This window comes from Heterocephalus glaber, unplaced genomic scaffold (genome assembly GCF_053883595.1).
Source record: "Heterocephalus glaber isolate CG9 unplaced genomic scaffold, H.glaber_assembly_v1.0 deba00000281, whole genome shotgun sequence".
Taxonomy (NCBI): Eukaryota; Metazoa; Chordata; class Mammalia; order Rodentia; family Bathyergidae; genus Heterocephalus; species Heterocephalus glaber.
In genome coordinates this window covers 5,016,870-5,037,572 of record NW_028258139.1, presented here as the reverse complement: position 1 = coordinate 5,037,572, position 20,703 = coordinate 5,016,870, and the positions used below count along the sequence as shown (strand labels likewise).

Here is a 20,703-nt window from a genome sequence, read left to right as displayed (position 1 = left end):
TAAAAAGCAGAATTTTTAAAAAGATAAATTTTACAAGCTTTTTTCCAAGGTGAATTTAAAGTCTTTGAGCTAAATTTTTTAATCTTCTTTTAATGCATCATATATTATTTCTAAGATGCAAACTCAAAGGAGAGGACTGGAGAGGTCACAGAAGGATGTCAGCTTTTCCTCTGTCTGTCATGGCTGTGACTCAGTCAGTGTTCAGTGCCATGCAACAACATTTCTCACCTGTGGATATGAAAAAGGAATAGTGATGAAGCTGTTCTGAAAATACAAATATAAATTATCGTTAAAATGAATTATTATTTTTAAATTTACATTATGAAAGTCATCACATTTTTAAATTCTGTATATAAATTGATAGATTGATTGATTGATTGATTGAGACAGGGTCTTACTATGCAGTCTGGGCTGACCTCGAACTCAGGTGATCTTCTTACCTCAGCTTCCAGAGTGCCAGGATTACAGGTGTTAGCCACCATGCCAACTGTATGTGCTATTATTGACTTTCCCCTTTAATTAGATGGTGTATCAGATAGCAAATTAACTGAGTAGATTGTATTACACAACATTTTTGAGAATTGAGGTAATATACAAAATAATATGGAAGTTATAATAAGTTAATATTGCAGGTACTGAAAACGATGCCTCAGAAAGCTTTGAATGCCCCATGAAAAAATCACAAAGTGCATATTGCTGCAACAAACAAATCAGAAGACCTAGTGCTAGACTAAAATGTGGAACAGTAGAAATTATGTGAAATTTGTATTCACTCCAAATTATTTTTCTCTTGGACATTCACAGTAAAAATAGGTATGCCTTCTTAAATACCTTCCATTCAAAACCACTAAAAATAAGCAAAATAAGAGAGAAAAATAATAGTAAGGATACAAATCGTCAAATCTCTGCTCTGCTTTGTCCCTGGCATGAACATCTGTCCTGAAATTAAGCTCAGTAATTCACAGGTGTGAGCTGAATGTGCGGATGACAAGCACATTGTTACCATTTGAATTTTCTTTTTAACAAATAATACCTGGAAATTCAGAAAGGTAGACACCGGATGTAAGAAGGCATTCTTCTTAAATAATACTAAAATGTTTTCCCCGATTTTTTTGATTCATTTCACAATTCAGTTGATCTGCAAGAAACCAAGTTTAAAATCATATATTCTTCTTCAAACTTTAGGTGCCAGATTTATCTAACCTTACTCTTTTCATTACGTTCAACCTTCTTTGTCAGTCTTATCGCTGCAGTGATTAAAATAAAAGGCTTAAAATTATAAATAAAAAATAATATACAAATGCAGATTCTCCTACTTATAGAACTTGGCAAACATGGTAGGATCCATGACGCTGCCAGGCTATGTTTATTAACAACAGAAAATGTAAGTTCCAGGCATAGGAAGTTAGGCGAGTGGCCTTATCTCTTGAAATGGTGTACCATATACCCATGATGATGTACATTTAATTAATTTTGGACTCATTTCATATGTTCAGCTTTACTTACAAAAATTATATTTGTCAAAGTGAATTATTAGTGCCAGAAAGTGTATTTATGAGCAACATTTGTTTTTCATACCACTTTCTGCTTGGTCATTATTTGTAGACCAATTCTACCCAGGAATGGAATGTGTGAAGGGACTTTTAAACATTTTACTTTCTGTAGATAACAAACTATGATGGTCTAGATGTTATGGCAAGAAATATTTTCACTAATTCAGCAGATATTTTGAAATTAATATGTTGTGGGTGATATATGGTCAATAGTATATCCTATATGTTGGAATATAATTCTACCCTTGAGAAACATATAGTTGATGGCAAAAAAAGATTTGCAAAAATGATTACAATAGGAAATGTAAACTAGCTCAGTGGTTCATGTATGAGGCCCTGGGCTAGATTGTCAGTATCAAAAAGCAAGCACAACACACACACACACACACACACACACACACACACAAATAGAAAAGCACAGTCAATATACATATATTGAGCAACCACTCTGTCTCAAGCCCTGCACTGCATCTCACCTATGCTGAATTTCTAGTAAAATGGAGTGAACTTTCTGTTAGCACACATCAGAAAATATTTTATGAAAATAGTACTTAAGCTGCATTTTGAAAGATTAAATATAATTGCTAAATGAAGATGAGAGAAAGATACTCATTGCTAAAGAAGTTATGATAAGAAAGATCTAAACTTCACTAAAATTTAGAAATTAGTATGTAGTTACATTAATAAAAAGAGAAGATATGTGGAAGTAAGGAAAATAGGTTGATAGTACAGTAGATTCACTAGATGACCAAGTGGCATAGTTTTTCCAGAATAATCCTGATTCAGTCCTATTTCTGGGATTTTTTTACTTCCAAAAGTTATCTTGGTTTGTTCGATCCCCGGTACAAAAAAAAGAAAGTTAGCTTGGTTTGAAGTCAAACTACAAGGTTGTTCAGTACTTGGAGGTTAATTTACAAAGAGTTTACACGTTAGCCCATGAGCAACCAGGGGAAAGCAAAACTCTCCAGGTGGGAGAGTAATAAACTTGCTTTTCCTTGAACATAACCCTGGCAGCAAAGTGGAAAATATTCAGAAGTGAGACTGAAATGTTAGGACAGCCATGTAGAGAGCAGTGTCAGCACAAGCAGGAACAAATAAGGAAATCAGGCAAGTGGGAGGAAGGAGGGTCTACTGCAGCATGGTGCCAATCTTTTGCACGTCTCCTTGGGGAAAGAGCTGAGACATTCTGTTTTTCTTTTTCTTTACCATATTCTCATGGGTATCCTTTGCCTTCTTATCTCTTGTCTCTCACTACCTGGCCTGTGATAGTAATAGATTTGATTGTCTTCTTCCCTGCAAGTGAGGAAAAGGATGATCTTTTCTCACTTTTGTTTAGTCTGTTCTGTGCATGGATTAAAGAATCTATACATACGTGTAAAGGAAAGTCTGAAGGTAATTATATGACTATACCATTGTAAAAGCCATTGGACAGAACACTTAAATTAATGAAGAGCATCAGTCTTTCTTTAATGTATTGACATACTCCTTGTGACCTAGATCTCGTTTGCCTCCTGGAGCTCCATCTGGTAAATTTTCTTACTCATTTTCCCTACCGAAAGGAAGATAATGCCTGATTCATTGCCCCCCATCACTTCACAGCCAAGATCTAATCTCTCAATTACCCATAATTCAAATGCCACTGTGTGACTCCCATGTTAACGCTCTGAGTTATTTCTCTTAAAAGCATCTGAACAGGGGCTCAGAGCTCTGCTCCCACTACTGATGAGAAAATGTCCTGAAGTAGATTTCAGAAACCGTAAACTTTTCTGTCAACACTTCAATTCTGTTGCTTATGGTAATTTAGACTTGTAGAGCAATGAGTATCAGTTCTAAAATGCTGAAATATATGTTCTATGTATATGTGTACACTAAACTGGTGTATTTATATGAAAAATTATATATATATATCTCCATTCAACTGTTGACCTTATATTTTTCCCATTAAGTTTATTGGTACATTTTAGGTATAAAATACAGTTACATTCATCGTTGGGATCTTGTACCTTTACATGAGTATCTTGGTTCTTATTTTTTTCCCCTTCCCCTGCCCTCCCTTCACCCCCTCCACCCTTCCCTATTTGCAAAGACTTTGTTTCCATTTTTTTCCTTTTCTCATATTTTTTCTTTTTCCTTCTTTCCTTTCCCCTACCTCTCCCACTTCCCCTGCTCCTTTAGAAGTTTTTTCTTATTACACAATATCAATTACACATTTTTAAAATTATAGTATCAAGATCTAGGAGACATCACCACAGATTTTACAGAATTTAAAAGGATATAGAAAGCATATTACAAAAATATTTTTGAAATAAATTTGATAACTTCTAAGAAGTACCTTGGAAGACAAATTAAGGAAACTAACACTGGGGGAAATATAAAATTTGAATAGCACCTATTAAAGAAAGTATATTCCGAGCTTGAAAACATACCTATATGACAACAGCAGGCTCATATACATTTTAACTGATAAATTATATCAAACAAAGCAGAAAAAAGAAGGAACACTTCTCCCCTCATTTTAGGAAATCAAGATTGTGCTGATCCTATAACAAGATAAAGATAATAGAAGAAAAAAGTATGAACATAGATATAAATTTGTTTAATAAAACAAACTATTAGAAGTCAGATCTGGCAGTATATAGAAAATGGTTTTATTATAGAGATGGCAGTGTTGGTTCGCATTGGAAGATCCACCCCCAAAAGTCATCATTTTAACAGAGGAAAGGAAAAAGTCATATGATCCTGTCACTAGTTGGAGAAAAAGTATTGGACTAAATTCTACAGCTGTTCATGGTAAAAGCTACCAGGAGCCTAGAAGTAGAACAGAACCTTCTCAGCAGATCAAAGACATGTACTCCATACTTCCAGCGAGAACACCGTATATGAATGGAGAAGATACAATGTTTTCTCCTTAAGGTGGGGAACAAGGGCAGCTATGCCTCCTCTTCATCTGTCCATTAAACTTTGAAACATAGGCCCAAGCCAAAATAGTCTGGCAGTAAAAATAAACAAATAGCGTAGGATTGTCAAGGTAGCAGCAAAATCTTTATATGTAGATGAAATGCTCATCTACAGAGAAAATACTAAGAAATCTCTAGGGGCCCCTAGAACTTTTATTTGAATTTAGCAGGATTAGAAAACACAAGGTACATATAAAAATTCAGTCCTATGTATACTTGCTATAAATGAAGAATTGGATATTGAAATTTAAAAATTATGTAGGAGTACAAAAGACCTAGAAAATTAGAAAGAAAAGAAAAACAGTGTTGGAAGACGTTTAGTACCTAATTTTAAGACTTCCTCTAAAGCTACAGTAATCAAGTCAGTGTTAGTGTAAGGAAAGACATATAGATCATTGGAATAAAACAGAGAATCTAGAAATAGAACCACATATATATTGTCCACTGAGTTTTGAAAGATTATTTAATATTAACATTTTATAGAACATTTTATTAAAAAGCCACATCTTCTTTATCCAGTTTCCAGTCGATGGGCACTTGGGCTGTTTCCAAACTTTAGCTATTACAAACTGTGCCAGTATAAACATAGGTGCACATATATCCCTGTGGTATGATTCTTTTAATTCTTTGGGGAAGATTCCCAGTAGGGGAATAGCTGGGTCAAATTGGACCTGTAGTCCTAGTTCTTTGAGGTTGCTCCATAATGATTTCCGCAGTGGTTACACCAATCTACATTCCTGCCAACAATGGAGAAGTGTTCCTTTCTCTCCACACCCCTGCCAGCATTTGTTATTGGTTGATTTCTTGATAGCAGCCATTCTTTGTGGGGTGAGGTGGAATATCAGTGTTGTTTTCATCTAGATCTCTCGAATCACCAGTGATGTTGAACATTTTTTCATATATTTATTTGCTGTTTTTACTTCTTTGTCTGAGAAATGTCTGTTCATTTTGGATGCCCATTTTTGAATTGGGTTTTTGAATTTGGGGGGTCTGATTTTTTTCAGTTCTTTATATATCCTCTATAGTAGACCTTTGTCTGAGCTACAGCTGCTAAATATTTCTTCCCACATTGCCATAAAGAATGAGAAACTAGAAACATTTATAGCTAAATGGATGCATAGTGAGGCCATACTCTTAAGTGAAATAAATAGGACACACATGTGTAAATACCGAATAGTTTCTCTAGTGTGAGAAATTGAAAGTGTAAATAAGGATGAAAATGATTAAAATGAATAATTGATAATTTGAAATAAGAAAAGGTCCAAAGGTTTGGGGATGGAGGGAAGGGAAAGGGGAAAGGAAACAAGGGAAAGGAAAAATTATGAGAAAAAAAATGGAATCAAACTCTGTGTATACAGGGAAGAGTGGAGGGGGTGAAGGGTGCACAGGTAAAGGGAGAAAAAATAAAAACTAAGGTACATCATGTTCTGTTACAAACACCCAATGATAAATGTAAAAGTATTTTATACCTAAAATGTACCAATAAATATATATATTAAAAAATGGAAAAAAAAACATTTTATAGAACATAAACTCCATTCAAGAGCAGAGGAAAAGACAGTGTTTTCAGCAAATGGCACTAGAACACCTGGCATCCATACATAAAAAATTAACCTCAACCCTTTATTTCCATACATAAAAATAACTTGAAAGGATCTATGAAACTAAACATGAAAGACTAAAACTATAAAACTTTAAGAAGAAATTATAAGGGAAAATGTTCATGAATTTAGGGTAGGCAAGAATTTCCTAGGATATAAAAAACATGATGTATAAAAGAAAAAAAATTGATAAATGAGATTCCATCAAAATTTAGAACTTTAAATGACATTGTTAAGAAAATGAAAAGTAGTCCTTAAACAGACCATATTTATAATGCATATAACCTATGACCAGAATATATAAAGAACTCTGACAGCTCATTAATAGACAACCCAATTAAAAAGTAGACACAAGAAGATGATAAATAGCCAGCACAGCACAAGGAAAGGTATGCAACACTAGAATCAGAAAAATACTAATCCGTACAATAACAAGATTGAATTATACACTCATTAGGGAGATGAAGTTAAAAGTTTTAAAAGAACAAATGTCAGCTTAGGTGTGAACCAGTTAGAACTTTCTAATACTGCTAATGTGAATGTAAAATGATAAAACCATTTTGGAAAACAATATAGAAATTTCTTGTATTACTGTTAAGAACCAACAGTCCTGTTCTTAAGTTTTTACTTGAGAGGAATGAAAACCTAAACCTAGAGAGGAATGAGAACCCTAAAGCTCACCACACCCACCTGTGGTGACCTGAACCACCTAGTGTGTGCCACCATGAGTGGGACCACGACCTGCCTGTGCTTCCCTGGCCAGCTCAATGCTGACCTGCGGGAGCTGGCTGTGAACATGGTGCCCTTCCCCCGCCTGCACTTCTTCATACCTGGCTTTGCCTCCTTGACCAGCTGGGGCAGCCAGCAGTACCGCGCCTTGACGGTACCTGAGCTCACCCAGCAGATGTTTGATGCCAAGAACATGATGGCTGCCTGTGACCCCCGCCACGGTCGCTACCTGACGATGGCTGCGGTGTTCAGGGGTTGCATGTCCATGAAGAAGGTGGATGAACAGATGCTTAATGTGCAGAACAAGAACAGCAGCTATTTTGTCTAGTGGATCCCCAACAAGGTGAAGACAGCTGTCTGTGACATCCCACCCCAGGGGCTAAAAATGTCTGCCACTTTCATTGGCAACAGCTCTGCCATCCAGGAGCTGTTCAAGCGCATCTCGGAGCAGTTCACAGCCGTGTTCCAGCACAAGGCCTTCCTGCACTGGTACACGGGCGAGGGCATGGATGAGATGGAGTTCACCGAGGCCGAGAGCAACATGAACGACCTGGTGTCCAAGTACCAGCAGTACCAGGACGCCACGGCCGAGGAGGAGGGCGAGTTTGAGGTGGAGGTGGCTTAGAGCTGTCTGTTAGCTGGTAAAGTGTGGAAGCGGTGTGAGCTCTATTCATCCACAGTCTGCTCTGATAGCCCTGTCTCACTGTGTGCACTGCTGTCCTTGTCTTGACATCACATGCTGTACAGACACCACCATTAAAGCATTTTCATAGTGTGGAAATAGATTTGTACATACAAGTTGAGTATCCCTTATCTGAAATTCTTGGGACCAGAGTGTTTTTCCGATTTTTGTTTGAAATCCATTTGATCTGGAAAGACAATAACTACTCCTGCTTTTTTTTTCAGGTTCCTGTCACATGGCGTATTGTTTTCCACTCTTTAACTTTCAGACTGTGAGTTTCTTTTTGAATTAAATGTGTTTCTTGTATGTAGCATATTGTTGGATCTTGCTTCTTGACCCATTCTGCCAGTCTATTTCTTTTGAATGGTGAATTGAGACCATTAACATTGATGGTTATAACTTATACATATTGACTTATCATTGTCATGACTTTTTCTGTTTGTTGGATTCTCCCCCTTTGCTTTTAATTTCTTGTCGCACCTGACAAGTTCATTCTGCTGCACTACCTAGGGGTGTGATCCTCATTGTCTTTTTCTAGGATATTGTCTAAAATTTTTTGGAGTGCTGGTTTGGTATTCACGAAATTCCTAAGGTGCTCTTTGTCATGAAAGTATCTTATTTCTCCATCCATTTTGAAAGATAATTTTGCAGGGTACATCAATCTGGGTTGGAGGCTGTTTTCTTTTAGGGCTTAAAATACATCACTCCAAGCTCTTCTTGCCTTGAGGGTTTGCATTGAGAAGTCTGCTGTGATTCTGATGGACTTTCCTTTGTATGTGATTTGTTTCTTTTCTCTAATTGCTTGTAGAACTGTGTTCTTCTTTTGGGTTTCTGGAATCTTAACAATTATATGCCTATGTGTAGTTTGTTTTTGTTTGTTTGTTTGTTTTTTATCAAGGCTAGTTGGAGTCCTATATGCCTCACTTATCTGTAGGTCATTTCTTTTTCTCCGCTTGGGAAGTTTTCTGCCATCACTTCTGTGAAGATTTTTTTTTATGTCATCTGCACTCTCTCCTGTTTCTTCATTGACTCCAATCAGTCTTATGTTATTCTTCTTTGCATTGTCTAGCAGCTGCTGGATTGATATCTCATGGTCCCTTACAATTTTAAAGCAATTTTTTTTTCCTGGTCACTAATTGCAATCTTATCTTCTATGTCTGAAATTCTGTCCTCACATTGACTCATTCTGCTGTGTAGACTTTCAATGGAGTTTTTAATTTCCTGGAAATCTGTTTGCATCTGTTTCATGTATTACATTTGTTTCCTATGTTGGGATTCCATCATGCTCCTCAGCTCCTCTCTAGACTTATTAACCATATCTTGCACTATGAGCACAATCTCTGTGATTATCTGATAAATTATTTCTGACTTCATTTTTTCCAGATCCTCTTTTGTTGCCAGTTCAGGGAGTCCAGATGGTTGAGTATTGGAGTCTTCCTTCTCTTTTCCCTTTGAGGTTGCTGTAGGTGATCTGGAAGTCTGGTTTTGAGACTTGTTTATGTGTCTTCTCATTTCGATGGAGGGGAGGGATGCTGCTGGCTCCCGTGTGGATCACCTCCTGTGTGCTGGCGGGGGCAACCTTATATTTTAATATACATATTTTGGGAGACTCTTTAAAAGTGTGATTGCAGTAACATATTTCCTGCTCTAATCTGTTATTCTTATTTGGCTTATAAACCCAGACACTTCTGCTCTTCAGCTATGTATATTAAAAAATCTTTACTCACCAGTTTTCAAAAAATGTTTAGATATTGCCAGTAGAAACACATATATGTCCATTAGAGTTTTAAAAAAACTGTCACAGTAGTTTTATTCACAGTATGTATGAGTTGGAAACAAGTCATGTGGTTTGTCCATAAGACAATTATTCACTGAATTGTGCTGTCCTTGTTTGGTGGAATATTACATACCTATCCAAATGAAGTAATTAGCAATGTACACAGTAGTATGGATAAATCCCACAGAACCAGAGTCATGTTTAGGAAGTCAGACCAACACACATATTTTTTTTAAAGGTTAAAAATAGTTAAGAACAATCTCTGCCAATAGAAATGAGATTAGTAGCTATCATTGTAGAGGACACTTCTGGAGATGGTCTGAAGTGCATGAAGCTTTCTACTTCCCCATCTGGATATTATCACATAGATGCACATGTAAATTAAAGTATACTAAGCTGTACATTGAACACTTCTGTGCTATAGAGAATGGAAACTATAATATAATTTCAAAAAGTATCTTGGTTCTTTGACACCATATAGATGGCTAATAATGGTGGCTAAAAATGCAAACAGGCATACACATGTATGTATAAACCCACACAGACACATCTACATCCATATACTCCAAGTACACATTGGTCCACAAATACACATACTCTCATACACTCACATCTACACATATATCCACTTATACACACACACACACACACACACACACACACACACCCAGTCACACCTCCTGAGCTCAAGAGTCTACTTTCATAATACTAGGTGATAAGAGTTGTTCTTACTGATTTTCAGATAGACTTTTGCAAGGTTCTGTTTAAGTAGCTCCTCTGTCTGTTTTATTATTACTAAATTCTTAAACTTTTATATTTTTATTTGTTTAATTATTTAACTCTTCTGTCATTTTTTTTCCACTTCCTTAGTAGTTTGACTATAAGCTTAATGTATGTCCCAGAACATTTTGAATATTTTCTGGCCCAAAATTTATATCAGCTGTTTCTCCAAATAGCATATCCATTAAGAAAAAAGTAATATTTGGAGACATCAATTTGTAATGTAAGAAAGCTATTTCTATTGGATTGGTCATCATCTCATGATTCTTTAAATTTGCAAGAAGAACAATTTTATTGGAAAAGGACTCTAAGTGGAATTGAGTTAGATTTTTAGTTACAAGACTTATTTTTTCAACACAGGTCATATATTTTATCATTTTTTAGAAAGTTGTATTTGTGTTTTATTATACCTATCTGTATGTCTCCTATTTTTTTTTAAATCTTTTACTTTATCATATATCACTTTTTCTACCTTTCTTCTTGAATTTTAATTTTTCCCTCCTTTGTCTAAATATATTATTTACTGTATTTACTGAGCCTGTACTAAATTTTAAGTTTTTGTCATCTTTTTCTGAATGTTAAAAACTTCCCCCTGAGATTTTTAACTTTAATTCATATTGTTATTTTATATTTTTCTATCAATAGTTTAATTTCATTTGGATTGTCTTAGACCATTTGGTAATGATTTGATGTGCTGTGGTGATGTATTTCTACATACTATTTGGTTAGGAAATGCTATCCTTTCCTCTTTCTACATAGTACATTTATATGGGGTTTAGTCATGATTCTTTTCATTGCTTGTTTTATGTGTCTGTGTTGATGCTGCTTTTAACCCTAGTGTGGGGGAAAATGAATTATTTCAATTTTAACTATATGTGGTTTCTTTTGCTATTACCATCTAATGTAAGTGCATCACAACCAGAGCAGAAAACTTATTGTACTTGTGTGCACAGGCACAAATGTATGCCATCCATTGAGTTTGGTCCCCTTCCAGTAGGAACAGAATCTGAATTTTGATTTCTACATCTTTATTCTTGCAAGTTTCACAAAAAGAAAGTTCTAGAGGTGAAGTCTTGACAAATATTCTCTGGGCAAAATGGCGTCTGAGTTTTAGATAAAAATGTAGGCTTAAGTATATAACCCATCATTATCAGAATTATCAATCCTATTAGCTTTGCATTATAATTGAAAATTATGTACAGAAAGGAGCACAGATAAAAAATGATCATTTTGTGAATTCTGATGAGGATACAAAGTATTTCCTTTCCACTATCACTAAAAAAATTCTTCATGCTTCTAGATATACTCATTTTTTCCCATTAAAATTTGCTTCAATATTAGTGCTAGATAGTGAATATTTTATTTTACTTTATGAATAAAGCATTAATTTTATACTCATCTAATATGGGATTCATTGTTAATGCTCTTTTTAAAAAATTCGTATTTTTTTATTTTTAGCATTTTTGCATAAGCATAGATTATATGTTTACATGAAAATGGCCAACAACAAACATCCATTTATTTTTCCTGAAGACATGATGTTACTTAATTCAAAATATTTTCCTTCTACACTCTGATGATGTTGTTCCCTTCCTTCTCAGTATCAAGCTCATGCAACATTTGACAACAGTCTTACTCCTTGCCCCTCAGTGAGAGTGCCTGTCTTGTCATTTTCCCTATAAACACTTTTGTCATTTTTCTTAACCAATTCTATTTTGAAAATTGACTGTTATGCATGTAGATATTTTATAGTTCAACTTTCCCTGAATTTATTGCTGCCTTTAATTTTAACGTTTCTATCTATGCAAGTAACATGCTTAACAAATGTATATCAAGTAACCTAAATCGATTTATTCCATAATTTTAACTTTCTAAATTGCTCTTTTGTCTTCATTTGAGTTTTTCAAGTTGACTTTTTCAAGTTCCCTGTGGCTCACATTTAAAATTTCCAATTATTTCTGGATTTATTTTATGGATACTGTACTCTATTCCATTTCTTAGTGTATATTGATTATAGTTTTTAAGAATAATTTACATTAATTCAGTTTACAGTGACATTAATTTTTTTATACATTTGTAACCCTTCTATTTTGTTATTATATGGTATTTCTCACATGAGAAATGTAACAATAAATCGTATCAAATATTCACTTTCTGCTGTGCTAAAGAAATGCCTGAAGTTACTCTAAATGCTATTTTGTTTCCTGCCTCCTGAATCTGAAATTTAGAATTCTAAATGCATATTTTTATACATTTAGTAAAGCTTAAGGTCATATTTTCAATTTTGATAAATTCCTCCAAAACAAAAGTTTGGCATCAATCCTGAATCATAAGCAATCCATGGGGCTGGAAGCACCTTCTTCTGCAGACTTGTGTTGGGAATGTCCTTCACGTTTTGTCCAGGAGATTTATGCAGTAACTTGGAAATGTAAACTACAAAAAGGTCAGTTTAAAACATTTTCTCACATGAAAGAAGCAAGGTATCCACATCAGCTCAAATGCTTTTATTTAAACTATTCCTTTTTTTTTTTTTTTACCAAGAAAACAACAAATCTAACAAAGATTTGTCAATACCAAAGTAAATCATAGGTCTTACATGATGTAATTAAATATAAAATGCTTACATAGTTGGCAGACATTTTTATTTTTGAAAGATATTTTTTAAGTTTGTAAACTTTTATTTTCAGAGCTGTTTCGGGGTTATAGAATAATTGAAGAGAAAGTGTAATGAATTAATATCTCTCTCAGATCACCACCGAGCCCTATAGGTATTCCTTGGTACCGTAGCCTTATTTATTACATAGCCTTATTTGAACATTTGTTACAATTGAACTAATATTGACATATCACTTTCAAAGAAAGTCCATTTTTTTATTAATTTTATTGGTACATTTAAGGTATACAATATAATGACATTCATCATTGGAAATTTGCACCTTTACATGATCCATCTTGGTTCTTATTTTTCCCCCTTCCCCTGCCCTCCCTTCAATCCCTGCACCCTTTCCCATCTACAAAGACTTTGTTTCCATTTTTTCTTTTTCTCATATTAATTCCATTACCTTCTTTCTTTATCCCTACCCCTCCCACTTCCCCTTCCCCTTTGCCCCTTTTCTTCCTATTTCACATTATCTATTATACCTTTTAGTCCTTATTTACACTTTCAGTTTCTCACACTAGAGAAACTCTTTGGTATTTAGAATCATACCACAGTGATATATGTCCACTCATGTTCATAGCAGCACAATTCGTGATAGCTAACACTTGGAAACAACCCAATTGCCCATCAACTGGAGACTGGATAAAGAAAATGTGTTTGTTTGTTTTTTAATAAAAAGGAGTATTACTCAGCCATAAAGAAGGAGAAATTAGAGACATTTATAGCTAAATGGATGTACATTGAGGTGATACTCTTAAGTGAAATAAATAGGACACACATGTATAAATACTCAAAGTCCATATTTTACATTAGACTTGACTCAGTAATGTGTTTTGTCTTGACAAAATATAATGCCATGTATCAACTATTACAGTGTCAGACAAAAGAGATTCATTATTTTAAAAAATGTTCTGTGTTCTGTGTGTTCACACATTCATGACTTTGCTCAAGTCACTGAAACCACCTTGTTGTATTCTGTCAGAATGTCTTATAGTTAGAATTGCAGAGCATGCAGCCTTTTCATCTCAGCTTTGTTCATGTGATAATATGCCTTTTAGGTTCCTCCTTAAATGCCTTGATAGCTCATTTCCATTTATTGCTGAATGGATGCACTACAGTTTGTTTATTCATTTCCCTATTAAAAGACATATTGGTTGCTTCCCAGTTTTGCCAATTAAAAATAAAGCTGCTATAAACACTCATGTGCAGGTTTTTGTGGACATAAGTTTGCATTCATTTGGGCAAATACCTAGGATTAAGCTTTCTGCATCATATGGTAAGAGTATGTTTAGCTTTGGAGGAAACTGCCTAAATGTTTTCCGAAGTGGCTATGCCACTTCGTACAGCATTCTGCATTTGTAAAGCAATGAATGAGCTCCCATTGCTACACATCCTTGCCAGCACTTCTTGTCACTGTTCTGGATTTTTCCCATTCTAATAGTTGTGTATTGGTATAAATTTGGATTGCAATTCTCTCCTAAAATATAATGATGAATTATTTCCACATTTTGAATAATATTTCTATATCACATATGCCTTTTATAAATATTTTCCCCAATCTGTGACTTATATCTTCTCATTTTCTTAAGAGTGTGTATCACAGAGCAGAAGTTTTAAATTTTACTGAAATCCAGTTATCAAGTATTTCTCTCATGAATCATGAAATCTAAAACTAAAAACTCAATCAAATCCAAAGTTATGTAGATTTTCTCTTTGGCTATTTTTATGATTTTTATAGGCATGTTACTGTTAGATCTATGGTCCATGTTGAGTTAATGCTTTGGGACAGATATAAAGTCTCTATTATTATTACAATTATTAGTTTGATATAGATGTCCAAATTTTCCAGCAGCATTTGCTGGAGAGGCTGTTGTCTTCATTTTGTAAAAGATAAGTTGATTCTCCTTTTGCCATACTGTTTCTGGGCTCTTTATTCTTTTCTATTGACCTATTACCCTCTCTCTACACCATGTTCTTTATTACTGTAGCTCTCTAGTAAATCTTGAAGCCACAAAGTGTGTCTTTCAACTTTGCTTTGCTTCAATTCTCTGTTCACTATTCTGGATCATTTGACTTGCAATCTTAATTTTAGAATTAATGTCTTGATATCAATAAGATAATTTTCTGGGATTTTGATTGGCATGGTGTTAATTCTGTAAATCAAAATGGGAAGAACTTACATCAACAATATTGACTCTTCCTGTCCATAAAAATATTTTACAAGATGTTTTAAAAAATTTCTTTTGGCAGAATTTTGTGGATTTCCTAACATAAAATTGTACAATTTATGTAGATGTACACACCTATCTATTTCACTTTTGGGAGGTATACAAATGTTAATGGCATTGTTATTAATTCCAAATTCCCCATATTAATTTCTGATCTATAGGAAATCATGTGCCCTTTGTATATTAACCTTTTATACTACAATAGTGATATAATATTTTTTAGCCCAGGAGTTATCACTTTAATTATTTTAAATTATCTACATAGATGATCAAGGCATCACAAGTTTCTTTCTTCCCAATGTGTATGTTTCATTTTGTTTTCTCATCTTATGACATTAGCTAGGAATCTCTACATTATCTTAAAAAGGAACATTGAGAGGGGCATCTTTTGCTTGTTCCTGATTTTAGTGGGAAATCTGACTGGTTCTCATCATTAAGTGTGATATTAGCTTTCCTCTATTTCTAGTTTTCCTCTATTTCTGGTTTGCTGAAAGTTTTTACCAAGAAGAATTGTTGGATTTTGTCAAATAATTTTTCTGCATGCAATGATGCATTCCTGTGCTTTTTCATTATTAGCTTGTCAGTGTGACAGTCTACTATAATCAATTTTTAAATTTTGAAAAAGCTATGAAGCCCTGAATGAGTTCCCTGTGGTTGTTGTCTACATTATTTTTATATTGTTGTATTTTATTTGCTAATTCTGTGTGGAGGCTTTTTGCATCTATGTTTGCAAGACCTATTGATCTGCATTTTTTCTTTTCTTAATGTTTTTGATTTTGCTATTAGTATAAAACTTCCCTCAAATAATGAATTAAAAAACAATACCTGTACTTCAGACTTTGGAAAAGCTTGTAGAAAATTGTTATAATATCTTCCTGAAATATTTGGGACAATTCACTCTTGAATAGTGCTGTTGCTTCTTGTTTGGGAGGGGCACTAATTATAGCTTTGACTTTTTAATAGATATGTTTATTTAGATTGCTGTTCTATAAATTTTTGGAAGATTATGTCTTTCATCTTTCATGGTCAGTTTTAACAATGTTGAATTTATAGGCATTGAGTTGTTCACAGTATTCCTTTATTGAAAATTCCTTTTGTGTTCTTGGGATCTGTATCAACATCTTCTCTATCATTTTGAGTTAGCCTGGAAAGGACTAAAACGCATCTCTGATCACATTGTCCATGTGTTCCTTATGCTGAGATCCTCTGGATATTACTAGTTATTTTAAATTTCTGATCTGATAATTCAAATATCCCTGCTGTATTTCACCCTGGTTTGATCCTTTCTCTATCTCTTTAAACTATGTTATTAACTTTTAGAATAGTCATTTTTTGTTGAAAGTTGGACTTAATGTACTGAGTGAAAAGGACTGAAGTAAATCCTCTTGCAGTAAATTGTGAGGGAGAAGAAGCATCCTACACTCCTATGGGTACCTCAGTGTCTTTTAGTGAAACCACTTCCGTGGACTGTGAACCGCTCCAGTGCTTCTTATGTCTGAACTCCCTTAGGTGGAATAACATAGATAAATGGGGCTGGAGTTGTCCTTTCACCCCAGTTGTCTGGGCTTTGGAAAACCTCCAATACGTTAGAATGCGGTAAAAGAGTTTCTCTTGAGTACAAGGCTTGTTTAGAAAAGCAAAATGCTCTGATGTATTTTTAAATGGCTATTCCCTCCCACTTCCTTCCAGAAGTAGGAGGAAATACTTTTCCAATTTTCAATATGAGAATCTGCTAAAATCCTAAAAAGTAAAACTCACAAGTGTGGTGACCTCAGGAAATTGACAATGCCTCTGGCCGCTCATCAATTACAGTGCAGGTTTCCTCACCCTGGTGCTGGCTTTTGTAGAGGTGTCTGCCTGTAAGTAACTTAATTAAGCCTTGATGAGTTGTGAGTCCTTGATTCTGCTCATCTGTTTATAATTTAGGAGAGAGAGCAATTTGCTCTGTGATCTCAGTGCTCTAAAAGATCCAAGAGCAGTTGTTGAATTTTTAGTTTGCTCAACTTTTCACTGTTTGGATGAAGTAATGATTACTAAGTTCTTTACACAAAAGTAGAAACTGAAAGTCAGTTTAATTTCTTTTGATTTGTGTTTGCATGGTATATCTTTTTCTATCACTTTAGGTTTACTTTTCCTGTCTTTGTTTTAAATTTTTTCTTATATACAGCCTATAGTTGCATCTTGTATATTTTATACACTCTACTAACCTTTGCCTTTTAATTGGTATATTTAAACTATTCATTTATACAGTAGTTATATAGGTATATGTTTGGGAATTTCTCTCGGTTGACAGACAAAATCTAATTGACTCATTTTAGTTTTTATTTTTTATTCATTTATTTTTGGGGGCTACTTGGGATTGAACTCAGGACTTGGGATTTGCAAGGTAGGTGGTGGTACCACTGAGCTAAATCCCTGGCCCCAGACTCATTTTAGTTGTTGCATAGTAATCTATTATCAGTGGATATGTTGTGATACTATTTATTTTTGTTTTCTCTGGTTTATAAAAATTTAGATTGCTTATATACCTTAAACACATTTGTAATTATTTTCTACTGATTAGCATTCTTCAGAAAAAATTTCTACCATGTTAGATTGTAAACACCAAAAGTTTTGCATGAAATTTGAATCATAGGTAATCCATGGGATTCAAGCAGATTGCTCCTACAGATGTAGGTGGGAGCGGAAAGTTCTCTTTATTTTTAGTCCTGATAAATTAAGCAATAGCTCAGAAAGCTAGAATATAGAAAAGTTTTTTAAAATCATAATTTTTCTTTGCACACAAAGTAGGCTAATCAGAATATCTCAAATTCTCTTATGTAGTAAGTTCCTATTTGTCTATGAAAAGAATAACTCTTACAGATACTTGTCAATACAAATGTAAATGATATGGTTTATGATACAATGAAATTGAAGATTGCTTGCATTTTATATATAGTCAAAATATTATTGATTAATGACTTCACATAAAGCCTTTTTCATCATGCATAATAATGACAGTCACTGGTGTGCTAATCCATCCATTCCTTTCATTATAAATTTCAGTATGTTCTAGTCAATTTCCTGTCTCTCTATATTACATATATTTAGATCTATTAATAATGTTGTATTTGTTTTGGTAATTTTATATAATAATCGTGAAGTTTCATGACATAACTTAATTTTTTCTCCGTTGTACATTTTTCAGATTTCTCTATCTTGACAAATATAATCTAGTTGAATCATATTAGCTGTTGTTTAGTGATCAATTATCAAAACATGTGTAATGCTAACATTTATTTGTGCTTTCTCTGGGAAAGCCATTTACTTGGTTGTAGAATATATAATTTCAGATTGCTTTATAAAGTGCCTGTGACAATTTGCACTATTGCAATTAACACATCAGAAATTTTGTAAATAATAATTTACCCAAAAGGAATGACTTGAAGAAAAAATGTGTGTATATGTATTAGGGACATTACAAAACTTTCAAAGAACTTATTGCCAGTTTAAATGCAATATAAGCACACTGATTGACAGGCACATACAATGACACTCACGTTATTATACAGGCAATTTAAACAGTTGATTTTTGAAGTAAAATCAGAAAACAATCTCTGTAGGCAAAATTTTATAAAAATTGTGATTTTGCAGTTTGAGTGGTCTTATTAAGATTTGTCTTTCATAGCTCCCACAAAGCTTTTAGCTAATGTGACAAAAGCTATATGTGCAGATGTGGATCTTATACTTTGGGCCTTGATGTTCACACTGTAAACTTCTGAAATCGTGGCAAATCTTGTCCTTTTTCCATAGCCTATAAGACAATTGTGCATCCTCTTTTTTATTCTCTATCTCATTCAGCATTTTGGAATGTATATTATGTGATAATTTTCATGATATTATATAATTTCTTCTTGAAAAGCTTTACAGAAAATGTTTATAGTCCATATAAAATATAAGAAAGAGGAATATCAAATATAATAGAATAATTATTTCCAAATAAAGAAAAGCATCATTTTTCTGTTAATGTCCCATGATATGAAGCAACCCTATACTAGAAACATAAATTATGACAATATAATTTGATTTCTGAAACCGAACCCCAGTATGCTACAGTGTACTAATAATGAACTCATATTATAACAACATGTACATATTCACAACAATGATTGTAATACACTCTTAAATAAATTATAGAAATGCAGAAGAAAAGAGAAAATCAATAAATTATTTTTATGGCACTAATAAGGCATTTAAATCATTTAGTAAAATATGTATTTTATAAGAAACCAAATATATACATATTTTCTGTATAATAATTCATTTATAGATTTATATAAATTATTACAAATAAAATAATTACATTCTTAGAAGCATAAAGAGTAAGAAAAGTGGCTTTTGTTTGCATTTTTTTCTTAATATTCCAAAATCAAATAATGAAATTAATAATTTAGAATACAGTTTATCCTTTTTTCTGGGTCAGCACTAATTAGCTTTCTAAGTTCTCATATTAATAGATCACGTTTTCACTGATGAAATTGTAAAGTTCTATTATCAGAAAGAATGCCATGAATTCCATTGCTGAGATCAATGTAAGGCCTCTAATGTGCCCTCGTGAAATAAGAAAAAATTCCAGTTTATCTCCTTTGCCCGCCTGATCCATGAATGCTGCATTGTGCTGAGCACATAGCTGGGCATTGCCAGTTAATTAATATCCACATAGCTTGAGGACTTTTTTCTTAACAATTTCACAATTCTGCTGTTTTGTTTTCCAGCAGAAGGTTGTTAAGAATCACATTATGACAGGAGAGAGCTTTGCTCAGAGAGTTGTTTAAATTGGGCAACTCCAGTGGGTCATGGCTATGAACAGAGAGAGTGCGAGGTCATGCGGACAGCAAACACACGGCAGAGCTCTGCCTGGAGCACTCCCACCCCATCGGAAAGGAACTGCTTCATATACTTGCATAGATTTCTATGTAATGGCTTATTAGGAATGAAACTTTCCTATGAAATTTTACTTCATAACAATAAAAATTTGTCTTGAGTAGTTTCACTAAATGTATTTTGTGGAATTCGAAGGAAAGAGAATTAAACTACTTCCTTGCCTGTATCTTCCTACATTTAATAAAAAGTGTGAAGATTATGTTGCAGAAGGATTAACTATTTGAAAAGCCACCAGGTATAAGAATAATAAGAAATAATAAAATGAAAAATGGTGTAAGGTAATTTGGCATTCTGAAGGGGCTTATTATTTCTTTTTTTAAGAAATGTGATTACAATGCCAATGATGGAGACCATAGACAGACACAGATTTGAAATAAAAAATATTCTGAAAGGAAAGTTACACTGACACAAGTACACACACACACACACACACACACATAAACTCCCTTTATATATTCACACATACATCTATATTAGTATTTAAATGCCAAATTAAAAATTCATTTTTAAAACTTCTATGATATTAATGTATCTATGACTTACAATTTCATAATATTGTTTCTGTAGTTTAAGGTCAAAATTTTTATTTTATTTTCAAATTTTTGTTTTATTACTGCATATTTCCATCATATAATGATTACATTCATCAGGGAGAGTCGGTACATGTACACAACATATCTTTATTCTTTTTGCATCCTCTTCCTTCCCCTCCCTTCCACCTCCCTCTCGAAGCCAAAATTTTTTATGAGTGTATTTTCAAGCACTAATTTAAATTCATATAATAGATTTAATGAAATAGTTTAGCAAAATGTGA

The 20,703-nt window shown here is 33.7% G+C and overlaps 2 protein-coding genes across 13 annotated transcripts in view; both read left to right on the top strand.

Moving 5' to 3' along the window:
- Positions 1–20,703, top strand: part of Sntg1 (syntrophin gamma 1) — an 835,631-nt gene that overhangs the window by 417,774 nt on the left and 397,154 nt on the right. The window lies entirely within an intron of this gene.
- Positions 5,803–7,729, top strand: LOC101698038 (tubulin beta chain-like). Its single transcript, XM_087185816.1, is given in 1 exon segment — positions 5,803–7,729. A coding segment is annotated over 1 exon segment (693 nt). The 5' UTR covers positions 5,803–6,772; the 3' UTR covers positions 7,466–7,729.